Source organism: Saccopteryx leptura, chromosome 3 (assembly GCF_036850995.1).
Source record: "Saccopteryx leptura isolate mSacLep1 chromosome 3, mSacLep1_pri_phased_curated, whole genome shotgun sequence".
In the NCBI taxonomy this organism is placed as follows: Eukaryota; Metazoa; Chordata; class Mammalia; order Chiroptera; family Emballonuridae; genus Saccopteryx; species Saccopteryx leptura.
The window spans coordinates 113,918,611-113,934,888 of record NC_089505.1 but is presented as its reverse complement, the minus strand read 5'-3'; the positions used below and the strand labels follow the sequence as shown (position 1 = coordinate 113,934,888).

Here is a 16,278-nt window from a genome sequence, read left to right as displayed (position 1 = left end):
TATACTAAATGGACAAAACCATGGGAGAAATACATTTAGTAAAAATAAAAACTAGGCTTTCCCAAAAGACCAGAAAAAGGTATGTCAGTGTTAACGATTGTTACTTTTTATTTTTTTTAAAAGATTTTATTTATTCATTATAGAGAGGGGAGAGAGAGAGAGAAGGGGGGAGGAGCAGAAAGCATCAACTCCCATATGTGCCTTGACCAGGCAAGCCCAGGGTTTTGAACCGGCAAACTCAGCGTTTCCAGGTTGACACTTGATCCACTGTGCCACCACAGGTCAGGCAACGATTATTACTTTTGCATGACGAATCCAGAATTTATTTTCTTTTCTACCTTCTATTTTTCTGCATTAAAGAAATTTACTCGAGAAACAAAATAATGTACACTATAGCAAAAGCTATATTGAGAAATGAAAGCAAAACTAAATATTCTAAGCCTATTCTATTTATTTGAATTAAGTTTAGAATTGATGAGAAAATTAGTTTTGTGTGATGGAACTGCTGTATATCACAGTTGGTGGAGGTTATACAAATCTACAAATGGTAAAACTTGTATTTGTAATAAAAAAAGAAATCTACTATAAGGAACAGGTATTTTTTCAAATGGAAAATATCCTCCTAAACTTAAAAACAAACACAAACAACTTTTCAGACACTCACCTTGGCTAAGCCGTTAACACAACATACTTGAAAAAAGTGCTTTTGTAGTGGGCAAACACACAGAGAAGGGGATTGTTTTTTCTTACCTCAGCAGCTTCAACCTGCTGTTTGATGATAGATGGGTCAATGCCTGGGCTTTCCAAGTCATGGACAATGTCCTGGGTGTCTTTGATGGTGGTAAGGAGAGCTGCCATGTCATACCAGAACTTTTCTGCTAGCTCAAGGACATCAAGGAACTTAATTTCTCGCTCTTCAGCCCGAGCTTTGATGTCCTCCCAGAAGAATACCATTTGATCCAATTTGTCCTGGATTTCTGAGGGGGCAAAAAAGAGGTATGACTAGGACTTCTCTAAGTACTGGAAATCAGCCTCATCAGAAACGTCATCTAATTCTCACATTTTCATTGAAATTATCTTTTAAAAAGCTCTAACAATTTATATCTATCTATCTATCTCAGTTTTATTATTATTTCTACATTCACATTTCCCACTTATGTTGGTTTCCCATATAAAGAGACCACAGAGGTAATCTTGGAATGAGTTACCATCTAACAGAAAGGTACTACTGCTCAGATACAAACCCCATGACTTACAAAGGGACTGAGATGAGAACTCGATTCCCAGTGTTCCGTGTTCAACTTGCTGTTTCCCATGGAAAGTGTTACAAAAGGTAGTTATGTTCTACACACTATTGATACTGCAGTTCACTCACATTAGGGGTTAAAGGAGCATTTGTTTCCTGGCCTGGGAATCTAACTACCAATTGTGACCTTGTTTCAATGGGGAGATGTGTTCTGAATTCTAAATGATTTCCAAATGACTTTCTGGAATACTCATTACTTGGGGACTTCACATTCAACAAAGTACCGTACATACATCTGGTGGAGTGCTGGAGGTAACTACAGCCTAGAATTTATATTATTGGCTTTATTTAAAAATAATTAAGATTCATCAAGCACCTTTCGCAGCCAGATCTTTGTCAGCTCCCTGAGATCTCCCAATGAGCTCTTCTCCACGGCGCTTCAGGGCCTCAAAGGAAGGCTGAAGTTTTTCTAGCTCCATGGTGGCACTCTTATTGTCACTGATGCACTCTCTGATCTTGTCGACTTCAGCAGGGATCAATGGTGGCATACGTAGGCGAGAGGAAAGATTCTCCAGAGTCTCCAACATGGGCTCGATTTTATCATGGAACTGAATAAAAGCCAGACCATTAGCCACTATAGCAATACTTCATCCCACTTCTAGAGGAAGTGCTAGGGAACAAGGCTAAGGCATACATCTACTACTGCTGAGGATAAACTGCACATAGCCTTGTCTGACGGCTGTGGGTTTGGCTAAGAACTGTTTTGGGCATAGTACACTGGAGCTGGCCCACCAGAAATAGAAAATAAGTGTTTAAGAGTCAAAAAGATATTAAGTAATATACCAGGAACGTGACGAAAGGGACAACACTATGAGACTGGTGAGACTCAGTGTGTCAACATCTCAGATGATAGTTGCATGCAACAGATGAGACCAACAAGTTAGATGACCTCCACCAACTATATAAATGGATAGGAAACTCAATTTGCTAAATGACTTCGAGTTTAAAATCATCATAGCATGCAATTTAATAACCGCCGTATGTAACAGTGAGAAAGGAAAATGTTGGCATAATAAAAGGTAATTAAGGCAGGCCAAATCTAACCTTATTCTAAAAGAACAATTACCTTTCCACTTCTCTGGTACTTTGAATAATGTGACTATTATTGTAAAATTTCACTTACAATGTGAAGCAGAGAGAGAGGAAAAACAGGAGCAAAACAGATAAGCTTGCCCCCTAAAAAAGGCTATCTAAAACCAGCTCTGGATTCATGAATTAGAATAAGGCTTATCAACTATAAGTGTCCTGTGAGAAATACACGGTGGAATTTCCTTAACAAAATCACTTTCCATCACTCCCTCACTTCTAGGTTCCACCCCAAGTGAAACTGTCATAATAAACTGCGCTAATAAAATTCATTCCTCTGAAGTAAAGGGAAATTTCCTGATAGGTCATCCTCAATTCTCAGGTTCATAAGAATACCCTAGTCCCAGTGGGGGTGGGCACCTTACCTCTGTAATCTGTAATGGTGGGCGCGGTCAACACAACAATGAAATGTGACGATGTGGGGAAGACAGGAGCAGGCAGCAACAACACAAAGTAACACATTCCACAATGTGAGTGAGAGATGGGACGAAGGGTGGGGGGGGGAAAACTTGAGTAAGTACAAATATTAACCAAGAATATTGACTAAACATAGGAATAAAATACCCAGACATGACAAAAGTACCACTAACAGTAATATATTAGTTGAAAAGTATGTAGTTACATGCTGTAAACTTCACTGCTGGTGGTCTGTTTCCCTTTGGCTCATACTTCTCTCTACTCAAGCATCCTTCTCTGAGCTAGGAGGAGCTAGCTGGTGGCCTCCTGAGTGAGAGAATCTTAATGTGCTGTCTTGTAAGTCTCAAAGGTAACAGGTTCAATTAGGAGTCTTTTCTTGAGGCATTTGTTGCTTCAAGATGCATTTATCCAGAACTATCCCTGCTAAAGGATCATCACAACATAAAGTTTTAAGGGAAACTATCAACAGACAGCATGTACCGACAAAGGCATTTTACCCTCCTTTCAGCACCAGCACACCCAATTTTTACTGATCCTTACAATGAAAATGCAGATCAGCCAAGGTTCCTAGTCTGACACTATCATCAGCATGCTGGTCTAGACATCCTGAGCACGGAGGTGTATCTGATACAGAAACTTCTTGCTTAGACTAAAGGGCAAATGAAGGGTTACAAGTTCAAGCCACACACATACCTGAGCTGACTGAGAAACAGCCTCGTCCAGCGCCAGGGCCCGCTGGCGCACTTCCTCTTTAATTTGAGCATACGTGCTTTCTGCCTTCTGGTATTTTTCTTCCACCATCTCACCCTCTTCAGGGTTTAACTCCTTTAGCTGAGGGCCTATCTTTAGCAGTTTATCAATATGAGGTTTGTGTTCAGCAATGGATTCCCTTAGTTGCTATGTGAAGAAATACAGATTAAAATTAAGCATTTTTATACCAGTTTATGTGTTTAAACATTTTGTTAAGAGCTTATACCAACTTTGAGAAAAACAAATGGAATTACTGAATGTCCGAGCACTTCATCATTTATGGAGGGGAAAAAGCATCTAAGCCTTGCCTTAGGTTCTGATTTTCTACATTGTTAAAAGCCAGTTCAGATGTCCCACCAACTGGGAAGCCTTCCCAGATCATGTCTTCTCTCTCACTCTCACCCTCCAGTACAAATATATCCTACCATCCTCTGCACTCATAAATACTTAAGTGTACTAACTGCAATTTTCATGGGTTAGTAGCTGTCTTCCTCCTGAGACTGAGACAATCAAGCAGGACAAGCTACAAAGAGTAATATTTCTGGTACTCCAGCCGCTCCCTGACATAACTGATGGCTACTTCTAGTTTACATCCTTCCACTTACAGAAAGACAGGGATAGGGATAAGCACAAGCCATAAACCAAATAAAATAAACATTAAAAAAGAACCTTTTTACAGTGGTCATAGCATTTGTTGATGTGTCTATAAATCTTCCTTCCATCTTACCCACATGCAGCAAATGCTTTGTGACATTCCTTCCCAGGGCCAGCTGGGGCCTGACCAAATGAAAAGCCACCAGCCACACCCAAAGTCTAACAGCACCCCACCATCACTGGAAAGATGCTACATTCCCTTGATGTTTACTTAGTTCTTTGGTTACTTCTGCAACACTGATATATAAAAGTATTCTTTACTTGACTCATATTAAAGAACAAAGGAAATAATTCAGACATAATTTTTATTATGCAAAGAAATTTTAACTGATTAAGAATTTCATAATGCAGAACTTGAATAGACTGTGGATTCCATTCTTAGTTCTGCAATTACCTAAAGCTCAGCATGCTCCTTACCCTCATTTCCTCTTGCTGCAGCCTGAGCTGCTCATGATCAATAGCTGGTGGAGGTAATTGTGCTATTAGTGCCCGAGTTTCCTCAATCCAGGGGCTGAGCTCCTCGTAAGTTTCCCAAAACTGGTTCACCAAGACCTGTGCTCGCTCTAGGCGGGCATAGCGCTCTGAATTGAGCAGACTAATGGCTTCATATTGCTGTATTAGAGACTCCGTCTTTTCCTATGAACAGTAACAACAAAAATGCAGGTATATATAAATTAAAAAGTCTAAATAAAGAAATAATAAAATGTTAAAACATTATGAACTAACCTAAGATTATAAGTGATTTTTATTTTCGTTAGTTACCTGAATTTTCTAACTTTTCTATCACACACACTCATATATAGGTATTATTTGTATAATTTTTAAAATATAAAAGTTGTTTCAAATATAGTAAAATAGCACAAACTCAACACAGCAAAATTAACATTTTAGTGAATAACCTTTTACAACTTTAGATACAGCATTATTGTAACAATCAGTTTAAGACTGAACATCTCAGAGGCTATGATGAAGTCTTGGCCATCAAGTTTCCCTTGTCTCTTTTCCTCTGATAAAAAAGTCTCCACAAATAGTATGAAGATTCCTTAAAAAATTAAAAATTGTTTCACTTCTGGGGATTTATCTAAAGAAACCCAAAACACTATTCTGAAAAAAATCTATGCATCCCTATGTTCACTGCAGCTTTATTTACAATAGCCAAGATATGGAAGCAACCTAAGTGCCCATCAGTGGACTAGTGGTACAGACATATGAGTGTGTGTGTGTGTGTGTGTGTGTACACACACACACACACACACACACAATGGAATACTACACGGCCAGAGAGTACTATGCTAAGTGAAATAAGTCAGTCAGAGAAAGATAAATACCGTATGATTTCACTTATATGTGAAATTTAAAAAACAAAATAAATGAACAAACAAAACAGAAACACACTGATTCAGAATACAGACTGATGGTTGCCAGTGGGGGTTGGGTGGGGGGTTCTGAGGACTGGGTGAAAGAGGTAAAGGGATTAAGAAGTTCAGTTTGATAGTTACAAAATAGTCATGGAATATAAAGTACAGCATAGAAAATATAGTCAATAATATTGTAATAACTATTAATGGCACCAGGTGGGTACTAAAAATATCGAGGGGCATACTTTGTAAAGTATATGATTGTCTAACCACTATGCAGTACACCTGAAACTAACACAAAATAATGAATGTAAGATGTAACTGGAAAAAAAAGTCTCCACCAACCTGGCATTTATGCTTTATATGTTTAGAATGAGTAGCATAGTCAACTTACAAACATTTCTGAGGAAGTAATGGTTACCTATACCCTTTATATAAAAAGAAACTGATGTACAAACTAACTCTTGGCCAAGCTTTTAGAAATAGGTATAATCTTTTAGAAGGACCTGAAAAAAAAAATCTGCATACAATTCTGAAAAATCTATCACAGATTTTCGAAACAGTAACTCAAAGGTCACTCCTTATGGACTTAGGACAAGTAGCAATTTCTCAGTTTAAAGAAGATGGATCTGTACTACATTTCACATTATACAGTATGGCTGTTTAGACATTTGTGAACAGTGTTAGGAGTATGAATGCCCCAGAACATCAGGTTTGGTCTTTAACACAATTATTAGTAATGGAGGAAAAATAAAACATAATTAAACTAAAACTTACTATAATTTCACAACTGAACTTCTAATTCACCAAAATCAAGACAAGAATATAGGGTGAATAAATAAATGCAATTTACCTGTAACACAGCTTTTTGCTCTTCTCCACATGTGCCAAAGATTTCACCACGATGACTGAAGAGTTCATCCATTGAATCTTTGTGTCGAATGATGTCAATGGAGAAAGCCTTTAAGAAAAGTAAACTACAGTTAGGAAGTAAAAGAACCCCAAGGTTGTGTCAGCAAAAAGTCAGATACACCTATAAAAATTCTTTGCTTTAATAAAGCCACATAAAAAATTGTTGTTGAGCTTGACCAGTGGTGGCACAGTGGACATCACATCGACCTGGGACACTGAGGTCCCAGGTTCGAAACCTCAAGGTCACTGGCCTGAGTGCGAGGCTGCCGGCTTAAGCATGGAATCACAGACAAGATTCCATAGTTGCTGGCTTGAGCCCCCTGGTCAAGGCACGAATGAGAAGTAATCAATGAACAGCTAAGGTGCCACAACTATGAGTTGATGCTTATCTCTCTCGCAAAAAAAAAAAAAGAAAAAAAAAAATTGCTATAGTGATGTTTACCTGAAACCTATGTGTTCTTATTGACTAATGTCACTCCATTAAATTTAATTTCTAAATTTAAAAAAATTTGTTCTTATCTAGTTTGACATTTTGCCTATCTACACATCTTCAATGCTTATCTTTTAATAGCTTAGAAAAATATCTTCCCTCATAAAAATCATCCAGAAAATTATTAATCTTTTCTGGATTAATAAACCCATTTCTCCCTTTTCACAAAGCAAAAAAACTCCTCCTCATCCTAACCAAGTATTTATAAAATTAATCTCTATTCACCATCATGACATTGTATATCATTCCACTCGACTTGGAAGAGTAGGCAGAAACTCCCCTAGTCATACTAAGCTAAGATGATTACATTAGTTCAGAACACGCTGGATACATCAGTGTTATACTTACCTTCTGTACCTGCAGCTGAGCTGTGGTCTGGTCCTGTTCCAGGCGAATCGGACCCAGGGCCATCAGCTTCCGTTTTGTTTCAGCAACCCAAGCTAGTTCTGCATCAGCAGCTTGCTCATACTATACACATATTGAAGAAAAATGACAGATTATATACAGCCACAGTCTTCCTTTTTAGAATTCAAATCAAGATGCAGACAATTTAGAATTGTTTATACTTCAACAAATATGAGTTGATCTTATTCTAATCAGTGTTTTTATGAGGCTGTGGACTTTCTGTCAATCCTGAACAATAGTTTTAGTCATGTTTAAATATAAACTAACATGGCAGCAGACAGCTGAGTGAAATTAACTTGGAAATACTTAGGTGAAGAAGCTTCAAGACCCTCAGAAGAACACAACCTTTAAACAGTTATGCAGTAACAAAGAAAAAGTAAAAACATGTTCTACATGACTGTTTGGTAAGGGTCGTTCAATCTTTCATCTCTTCCTCTTCAACTCTGCTAACCTAAACTGATATTTAAAGAGAAAAGAAAGCTCCCACGTGCAATACATTTTATAGTCAATTATCTGGCCAAGATAAATGATCTCAGTAAAGACATACTGGGAATGCATCTGGAGTTAAGGCAAACTTCTGTGTGGTTCGCAAAGCATTTATTTATAACAATAAATCCAAGGAGTTGTGTTGTATTATTTTTTAGATTCCGGCACATTAATAGGTGCATATCTTGCTACAAAGAAAAGCAACTAAACTTTTTCAAGAAAGCAAGAGGGAAAAAAGATGGAGGGAAATATGACACTTATGTTTACTGGGAGGGGTTCTATTTTGGATGGCTCTGCTATTCTGGTTGGCATATTTGATAGTAATTATAGTTCTTGGTTCCTTTATCTCTCCCATCTAATGCTAAAACAATTGATTATGTCAAACTAAGACTGTGATGCATTTGCACCTTTTGGGTCTAGATATTCTCTATTCCAATCACTACCTGCCTCTTAGCAGGGCATTAGCTAAGGAGAGGACTCACAGACTCTTCCCCGAGTTCCCTGCTCAAAGGGGTCAAGTATGTGGGGGACAAACCAAATCCATCCTCACATACCTTTACCCAATCACTTCCCATCACTGAAATAATCTGTTGCATTGGATTTACCTTCATCCTGTTTTTCCTATTCCTGAGCCTTTATTTATGCGGGTCATAACTTTGTATCTTACACATATATCTCCACTGTTGAAAGTATTAATGCAGAGGTGTTTATAAACATTACCTGTTGTGATCTCTGAATAGCAGCATCAATTTCATCCACCCTTTGTCCAACAGTGTCACTGACCAGCTTGTACTGCTCGTTGGCATCGGACACAAGTTTATCCAGCCCTTCTCTGGCTCTCCAGGGCACCAGCTCTAAGAGAGCACGGCTCACCTCATTCACTGTGTCCAACACCAGCCTGTGCTCCATGACCTCCTTCTTTAATTCCTAAGGAGGGAAAAACATTTTGAGGCCAAACCTTGCTAAATTAAGCACATTAGCAGCTGTGCTGGGTGGAAAGTGGTATCTCTGCCACACATCCCAGCAGGGCTTTGACCTCCTTCCTTTACTTATTTTTTCTTGTCTCAGATTTTGCAATCATTCCAAGCCTGACTTTAGGCTTAGATGCTGCTTAGAACTGTCTGCAAGACTTCTTGAGCCAGACTGTCTGCATAAAAAAAATAGTGTTTCTTCCTTTTTCCTCCTTACTTCAATAGAAATGATAGTTCTTTACCCTTAGGCATTTAACTCAGTAAGTACCTACTTCAGTGCATTTAGAACTGCACTAGATCCTGCATGAGAATCAAACACAACACGAAGCACTCTTTAGAGAATGAACCAGGAAAGCAAATTCTAAAATGTTATATACAAAGCAAACTTCCCAGGGATTTGAGATTCAATCTTTTTTCTTCAGACTGTAACAAGTGGTTTTATATCAGTCTCTATGTCAAATCTTACTGTCAGTGAATAAACAAGAAAGGAGGCAGGCAGAAATTTTTGGTTTAGATTTAAGGTAGACAGGGTTAGTGAAAAAACTTCAGAATTTAAACTTAAGGATTCTGGCTAAGAGGGAAACGTTTTTTCTTCTACAGTGTGAAATGAAATGTCAGCTTACCTTCTGTCTTTGCTGAAACTGGGGTATCCGCTCCCCTGTGGGGGACTGTCCTCCACTGGCTGCCAGCTCTTCCTCCACCTCCCTCAGCCACCCGGTCAGCTCCTCATAAGTAGACTGGAACTTGGTGGCCAGCTGCCGGGCTTGCTCTAAAGTTCTGAGGGCCTTGGAGCTAGTGACTGTGATGTCTGCGTAGCGGGTCTTTATTCCATCCAGTTTCTCTTGGATAAGCAAAACCTCTTCACCTGTGGGAGACCGCACACAATTATTTGTATTAAAGACAACATGAGGAACTGACCTTCTGGGCATGAGGGTGTCCCTTAATCCCCCTTCCTTCAGAGCAGCGCTTACATTTTATAGCTGCTCTCTCCCTATGATAGTGACTTCACCTACCATCCCACATTAAAGGAGGAGGGAAATAAACCATTTTTTTAAAAAGAAATAAACCCTTTAATCAATAAAATAAGCCACTTCCGAGATTATTAAGATTTGAGTCCAAATGCAGGTGTTTCTAGATGTTCCCAGAACCTTCCAGTAAATATTGGCTTTCAATATATTGGAGGGAAGTGGGGTCATCATCTATAACCACAACAAAGTCTTTTCATTTTCAAAAGGTTAAGCAGGAAACAGGAACCCAGGCTGAGGGCTGCCCAGTGGGTAGAGTGGGCACGTGTGGTTGAGGTGGGGGCCATGACAACATGGTAATAAAATCAGTGAACTATTAAGTAAGCTTGTATATCTACGGAAGTGGCTAATGCAGGGTGCTTCTTTCCCTCCGTTATGTGATTGTATACGTACAGAGGTGCTAAGAGATGCACTTTTCAAAGTACCTGTGGTTTGTTTTAGAAGAGCCTGACCATTTTTAATAGCTTGATCTACATTCTTCTTTCTGTTAACAATTTCTTCATTCAAAGCCTGAATGGAAAGAATACCATTAATCCTAAAACTATGGCACAACAAAAGGAAAGAAATGAGACCTTTAAGAGATGAAATTGAAAGTAAACAGATGAGTATCAGTCTAGTTTAAACATCAGATATTTGACTCCTTCATTATCTCTTTAGTTACACATTAATTACTTAAAATAATTAAATCAGATATATACAGGCAAGTTTTTTTTTTTGTACTGATGAGAAGAGTTTTGGGATTCAAACAATTTTATCAATCTATTGGTACCAAACCCGAGCCCAAGAAAGGTAGAGTAGAATTCAGCAAAATTGTCTATATGTGAAACAAAGAATAAGATAGACACTTCAAAAGAAGAAAGCAAGAAACAGGCAAATTTAAATTCTGGTTAAAAACTCTCAATATCTGAAATCAACGAAGCAGATGGAGTTTAGATTACTAAACACAAAAGTAAAACCCTCCCTGCTTTGCTTATTTTTGCCATTCGGAAAGAAATGTCATGAAATGAAATTTAATGAACCTCACTTGATGAATTGAAAGGGGCAAACTGTTCTAAGACAATGCAGAACCCCTGGAATTTGAGCATACAGATTCTAGAACTATTTTAAGAATTATAGCTGTATAATTCAAACCCTGGGAACTGTTTAGGTAATCTGGTTTTATGAAAGCTGCTTTTCAAATGGAAACGGAGCGGTACATTACCTAATGATGTAAACGGAGTTGGAATTGAGATGGCCCCTGACTATACTCTGAATCATTTTCTAGAATTCCTAATTCAGTTTGTTAAGTACTAGTATCTCCATGGACTCATCAGAAAATAGGTAAGTTCTTAGCAACAAGTCTGTAAGTATGCACTTGTGTATAAAGTTGAAATGTTAGGAATAAAAAAGAAAAGAAATTAAGAGAAACATGAATCAAAATGACAAAATAACTAGAAAGACAACCAATAAGAATGGAAAACATGAATACCAGGTGGTCAGCATGCTGTTTCTGCAGGACATCCTGTCTGTAATCCTTTACGAACACTGAACTGAGCTTGTCCTCAACCTCAGCCAGCCAGTTGAGCACCTCCACCTCATCCTCCCCGAACAGTCTAGCGTTAAACAGTGCTTGTTCAAGCAGGGCTGCTTTTCGACAGCACCGGTCTTGAATCTCACTGTATCGGGCCTGCAAGGAGTCTAGCTTTTCTGAGAGCATGCCCTGTTCCGCAGAACATGTCAGGGAGGAGAGGGACTGCCCAATTTTGACTGCCTGGTGCACATCTGTTGCATGGCTTTCTATTTCCTCCTCCAGAGCCTGGAAATCCAGATGGAAAAAATGAATAACAGAAACAAAATAAATGAAAAAGTAAACATGAAACAATGAATAATAAGTGATGTAATAAATTAAATAATAATACAAAAAAGTTTACCTACTGAAGGGCAACAATAACACAAGAACTGTGTTTTTCTTTTAAATGGTAGACTATTAGTAGATATCTATCAAAGATGTGACTACTCCAATTAATAATGTGACCATATTTTAAACTTTAAAACCCCCCTCAAAATACGTATTCTAGCATATTGAAGGAAGTTTCCTAATTTCCAGGGCTTCTGATTCCAGTTTTGGTTTTCACTTACTGTAACTACCTCCTACCTTGTGCCGGATGATCTGTTGCTGTATTTTGGCGGTCTGAGTACCAACAGGTTCAGAGTTAGCAAGCTTTTTCTCTGTGACAGATAAGAAGTCAGAAATAGGCTCAGCTGTCTCGTGGAACTGTTTGGCTAGAACCAGGATATCTTCCAGCTGTTTTTGCCTACACAAATATATAGAACAAATTGCTAAGGCAAAAAAGTCACATTAAAATGGTTAACAGTATAACAGTACTATATTCAGTAAAAGATCAATCTTACTCAGGCACATTTTGAGTATCAATAGTAAACAAAACACGCATATATAGCATTCTGCTGTTTTAAAGGTTTTCAAAAGTATTACCCTATTTTGATTTTGTCATAACCTTGTAGTGTAGGCAGAATTATTATCTCCCTATTACAAAAGAGAGAACCAACCCTGGCGGCCTAAAGATTTGTCCAAGGTGCCCAGTGAGCTGAAATAGTACAATGAAGATGATATAAGACCTTCTAATGCTCTTTCTGCTTTGGAATGTAGCTCATGCATCATCTAAACATGAGACCAAAATATAGTTTAAAGGAGTCAGAAAAGCATCAGTTCCCATTTTTCTCTGTCACTACTACCTTCACTTGTGAGTAAGAGAATAGAACATTTGAAAAGCAAAGGCAGACTGTGAACTAGACCTTCCTTCCCATCTCCCCAAATCCAGTAAGGATTCTAGTAATTTCAAGCCCCAGAACATAACTTTGAATTCAGATCTAAGGAAAAAAAAACAAACAAAACCCCCCAAACCAAAAAAACAAACAAACCCAAAACAAAACAACACCACCACCTCAGACTAGCTAAATTTTCCAACAAAAATGGCAGAATCATGGGCTTTATTGCTCACTTGGAATCTTAAATTTTATTTAATATAACAATCCATACTAAGCTTGGATTTCAAGTTCCCTCAGATTAAAAACAGCAAATTACAAAAGGGAGAGGAAGCCTAAATGTTGGAGGCAGTCTAATAAGGAGAGCCACCACAGAACTCTACTGGCGCACAGATTAATAATAAAGGCCATAATTATGACTTTAAAGCAGTGGTCCCCAACCCCCGGGCCGCGAACCAGTACCAGTCCGTGGGCCATTTGTTACTGGTCCGCAGAGAAAGAATAAATAACTTACATTATTTCCGTTTTATTTATATTTAAGTCTGAATGATGTTTTATTTTTTTTAAATGACCAGATTCCCTCTGTTACATCCATCTAAGACTAACTCTTGATGCTTGTCTCGGTCACGTGATACATTTATCCGTCCCACCCTAAAGACCGGTCCGTGAAAATATTTTCTGACATTAAACCAGTCCGTGGCCCAAAAAAGGTTGGGGACCACTGCTTTAAAACGTTAAGAACAGACTAACTCCTGTATCATTTGAAAAGGCTCAGGAGTATAGGATGCACTTTAGTTCAGCAAACCTTTACTGAAGAGCTCCTTTGTGCCACTTATTTTAGTAAGACATGATTTAAATATAAAGGTATGCTCTTTTAATTATCTGGAAATTCAATTATGTTTAAATATTTAAAAAAACATTTCTAGATGCCATTTGTAAGTGTCAACATAAAGTATAGAATTTCCTTTCTTAGTTTATACCAACCTTCAAATATATCTTTAATTAATATGACTAGCCTGACCAGTGGTGGCACAATGGATAGAGGTTTGACTTGGGACACTGAAGTCCTAAGGTCGAAACGCCAAGGTTGCCAGCTTGAGTGCAGGCTCACCAGCTTGAGCATGGGATCATTTTGGGGTCACTGGCTTGAAGGCCAAAGGTTGCTGGCTTGAGCAAGGGGTCATTGGCTCTGCTTGAGTCCCCCAGTCAAGGCACATATGAGAAGCAATCAATGAACAACTACAAGTTGATGTTTCACCGGTCTCTCTCTCTTGCAAACAATAACATTATTTTAAAAATTAGTATTAGCCCTGGCCGGTTGGCTCAGTGGTAGAGCGTCAGCCTGGCGTGCAGGAGTCCTGGGTTCGATTCCCAGCCAGGGCACACAGGAGAAGCGCCCATCTGCTTCTCCACCCCTCCCCCTCTCCTTCTTCTCTGTCTCTCTCTTCCCCTCCCGCAGCCGATGCTCCATTGGAGCAAAGTTGGCCCCAGCACTGGGGATGGCTCCTTGGCCTCTGCCCCAGGCGCTAGAGTGGCTCTGGTTGCGACAGAGCGACGCCCTGGATGGGCAGAGCATCGCCCCCTGGTGGGCGTGCCGGGTGGATCCCGGTCGGGCGCATGCGGGAGTCTGACTGGCTGCCTCCCCGTTTCCAGCTTCAGAAAAATACAAAAACAAAAACAAACAAACAAAAAAAACAACAAAAAAATTAAGATTAAACTAGAATTTCATTTTTAAAAATTGGCCCTAATTTCTATGTCTTTCTGATTCATCTCTAATTTTGGAATCTGAAAGTGTGACTAACTCAATGTATACAGCACTTGGGGTGCAAAAAGAAAAGCTATAATATAGAGGCATTGAAAATCTAGTGTTAAAACTCTAAATTAGCCTGACCAGGCAGTAGCGCAGTGGATAGAGCGTCAGAATGGGATGCAGAGGATCCAGGTTCAAGACCCCGAGGTAACCAGCTTGAGCGTGGGCTCATCTAGTTTGAGCAAAGCTCACCAGCTTGGACCCAAGGTTGCTGGCTTGAGCAAGGGGTTACTCGGTCTGCTGTAGCCCCACGGTCAAGGCACATATGAGAAATCAATCAATGAACAAATAAGGTGCCACTACGAAAAACTGATAATTGATGCTTCTGATCTCTCTGCGTTCCTGTCTGTCTGCCCCTATCTATCTATCCCGCTCTCTGACTCTCATTCTGTCTCTGTAAAAAAAAAAAAAAAAATTACTCTAAAATAAAACAAAAAAAACTCTAAATTAAAATCTTTACAATAAAACAAAAAACTCTAAATTAAAATCTTTACAATGTCTATAGCAAATGAAGCTGCTCTTGGCATTTTTCTTTAAAATAATGGCCTAAAAACTGTGGTAGGCCAGGAGGATGGGACTGATTAGGGAAGAACAAGAATCATAGGTACATTAGAAACAATCATGACTTTAATGAGAGTATGAACCCAGGAGATAAGTACTACATAAACTAATAACCATAGTACAAGGTACTGCTAAAGAGTTACTTAAGAGGAAGGTGAGATTATTCTATACCAGGGGTCTCAAACTTGCGGCCCACAGGCCGCATGTGGCCCACTGAACAATTTTGTGCGGCCTGCAGACTAATCCACGAAGTTCAAAATATTTTGGATAAAATTAAGTAAGCCTAGGGGCCTACTTGTATTTTTCATTTCTCTAGCATCTTAGCTAGATATTAGCTTAGTTAACAGCAGTTGTGATGCGAACTCCAGTTTCTAGTCGTTTTGTGACACTGAGTAAACTGCATGTACGATTGTGCTTGTTGTACTGATTTTTTTTTGTTTTCAACTGCAGTAAGAAAAGTGTTGCGTAACAGTTGCCTTTTGTAGACCTAGTGCGGCCCGCCGAACGGCTGTGATCTTGCTCTGCGGCCCACATGCTGAGTTGAGTTTGAGACCCCTGTTCTATACAGTGGTACCTTGAGATACGATTTTAATTCGTTCTGTAACCGAGCTCATAAGTCAGTCAACTCATATATCAAACTGCCGATACTGGACCCGCGCGCCAATGTGCCAACTAGCGGCAGCTTCCCGAATCATGACTCATATCTCGGAATTTCGCTTGGATCTCTAACAAAAATACGGACCGAGTTGCAGCTCATATCTTTAAAAAGTTTGTATGTTGGTCTGTTTCTATCTCAAAGTACCGCTGTACTTAGGGGATTCATAGAAGAAGGGAAGATGGCCAAAAGTATTTTGTGGAGATGCAACACTACTAGCAAAGACAGAATAGAAAACTGAGAGAAGCTTGACCTGTGGTGGCGCAGTGGATAAAGCGTCGACCTGGAAATGCTGAGGTCGCCGGTTCGAAACCCTGGGCTTGCCTGCCTGGTCAAGGCACATATGGGAGTTGATGCTTCTAGCTCCTCCCCCCCTTCTCTCTCTGTCTCTCTCTCCTCTCTCTTCCTCTCTGTCTTTCTCTCTCCTCTCTAAAAATGAATAAATAAATAAAATTTAAAAAAAAAAAAAAAAAAAAAAAAAGAAAACTGAGAGAAGATACTGAAGAACAAAATATGATTTTCTTTACCTATAATACAGTGTGTCCATAAAGTCATGGTGCACTTTTGACCGGTCACAGGAAAGCAACAAAAGACGATAGAAATGTGAAATCTGCACCAAACAAAAGGAA

General features: G+C 39.1%; 1 protein-coding gene across 15 annotated transcripts in view; it reads right to left on the bottom strand.

The window, feature by feature from the left end:
• MACF1 (microtubule actin crosslinking factor 1) overlaps positions 1 to 16,278 on the bottom strand; it is a 370,922-nt gene that overhangs the window by 37,322 nt on the left and 317,322 nt on the right. For 10 of the 15 annotated variants that reach the window (XM_066375911.1, XM_066375914.1, XM_066375912.1 and 7 more), the window contains 11 exons: positions 11,995 to 12,154; positions 11,329 to 11,655; positions 10,286 to 10,370; positions 9,459 to 9,700; positions 8,585 to 8,791; positions 7,322 to 7,441; positions 6,425 to 6,532; positions 4,631 to 4,849; positions 3,503 to 3,706; positions 1,623 to 1,854; positions 751 to 977 (listed from right to left, as the gene is read on the bottom strand). In XM_066375911.1, coding sequence (XP_066232008.1) covers positions 751 to 977; positions 1,623 to 1,854; positions 3,503 to 3,706; positions 4,631 to 4,849; positions 6,425 to 6,532; positions 7,322 to 7,441; positions 8,585 to 8,791; positions 9,459 to 9,700; positions 10,286 to 10,370; positions 11,329 to 11,655; positions 11,995 to 12,154 — 2,131 coding nt within the window. The remainder of the gene's footprint in view (positions 1 to 750; positions 978 to 1,622; positions 1,855 to 3,502; positions 3,707 to 4,630; positions 4,850 to 6,424; positions 6,533 to 7,321; positions 7,442 to 8,584; positions 8,792 to 9,458; positions 9,701 to 10,285; positions 10,371 to 11,328; positions 11,656 to 11,994; positions 12,155 to 16,278) is intronic. The other 5 variants (XM_066375919.1, XM_066375920.1, XM_066375918.1 and 2 more) reach the window with 1 other exon arrangement.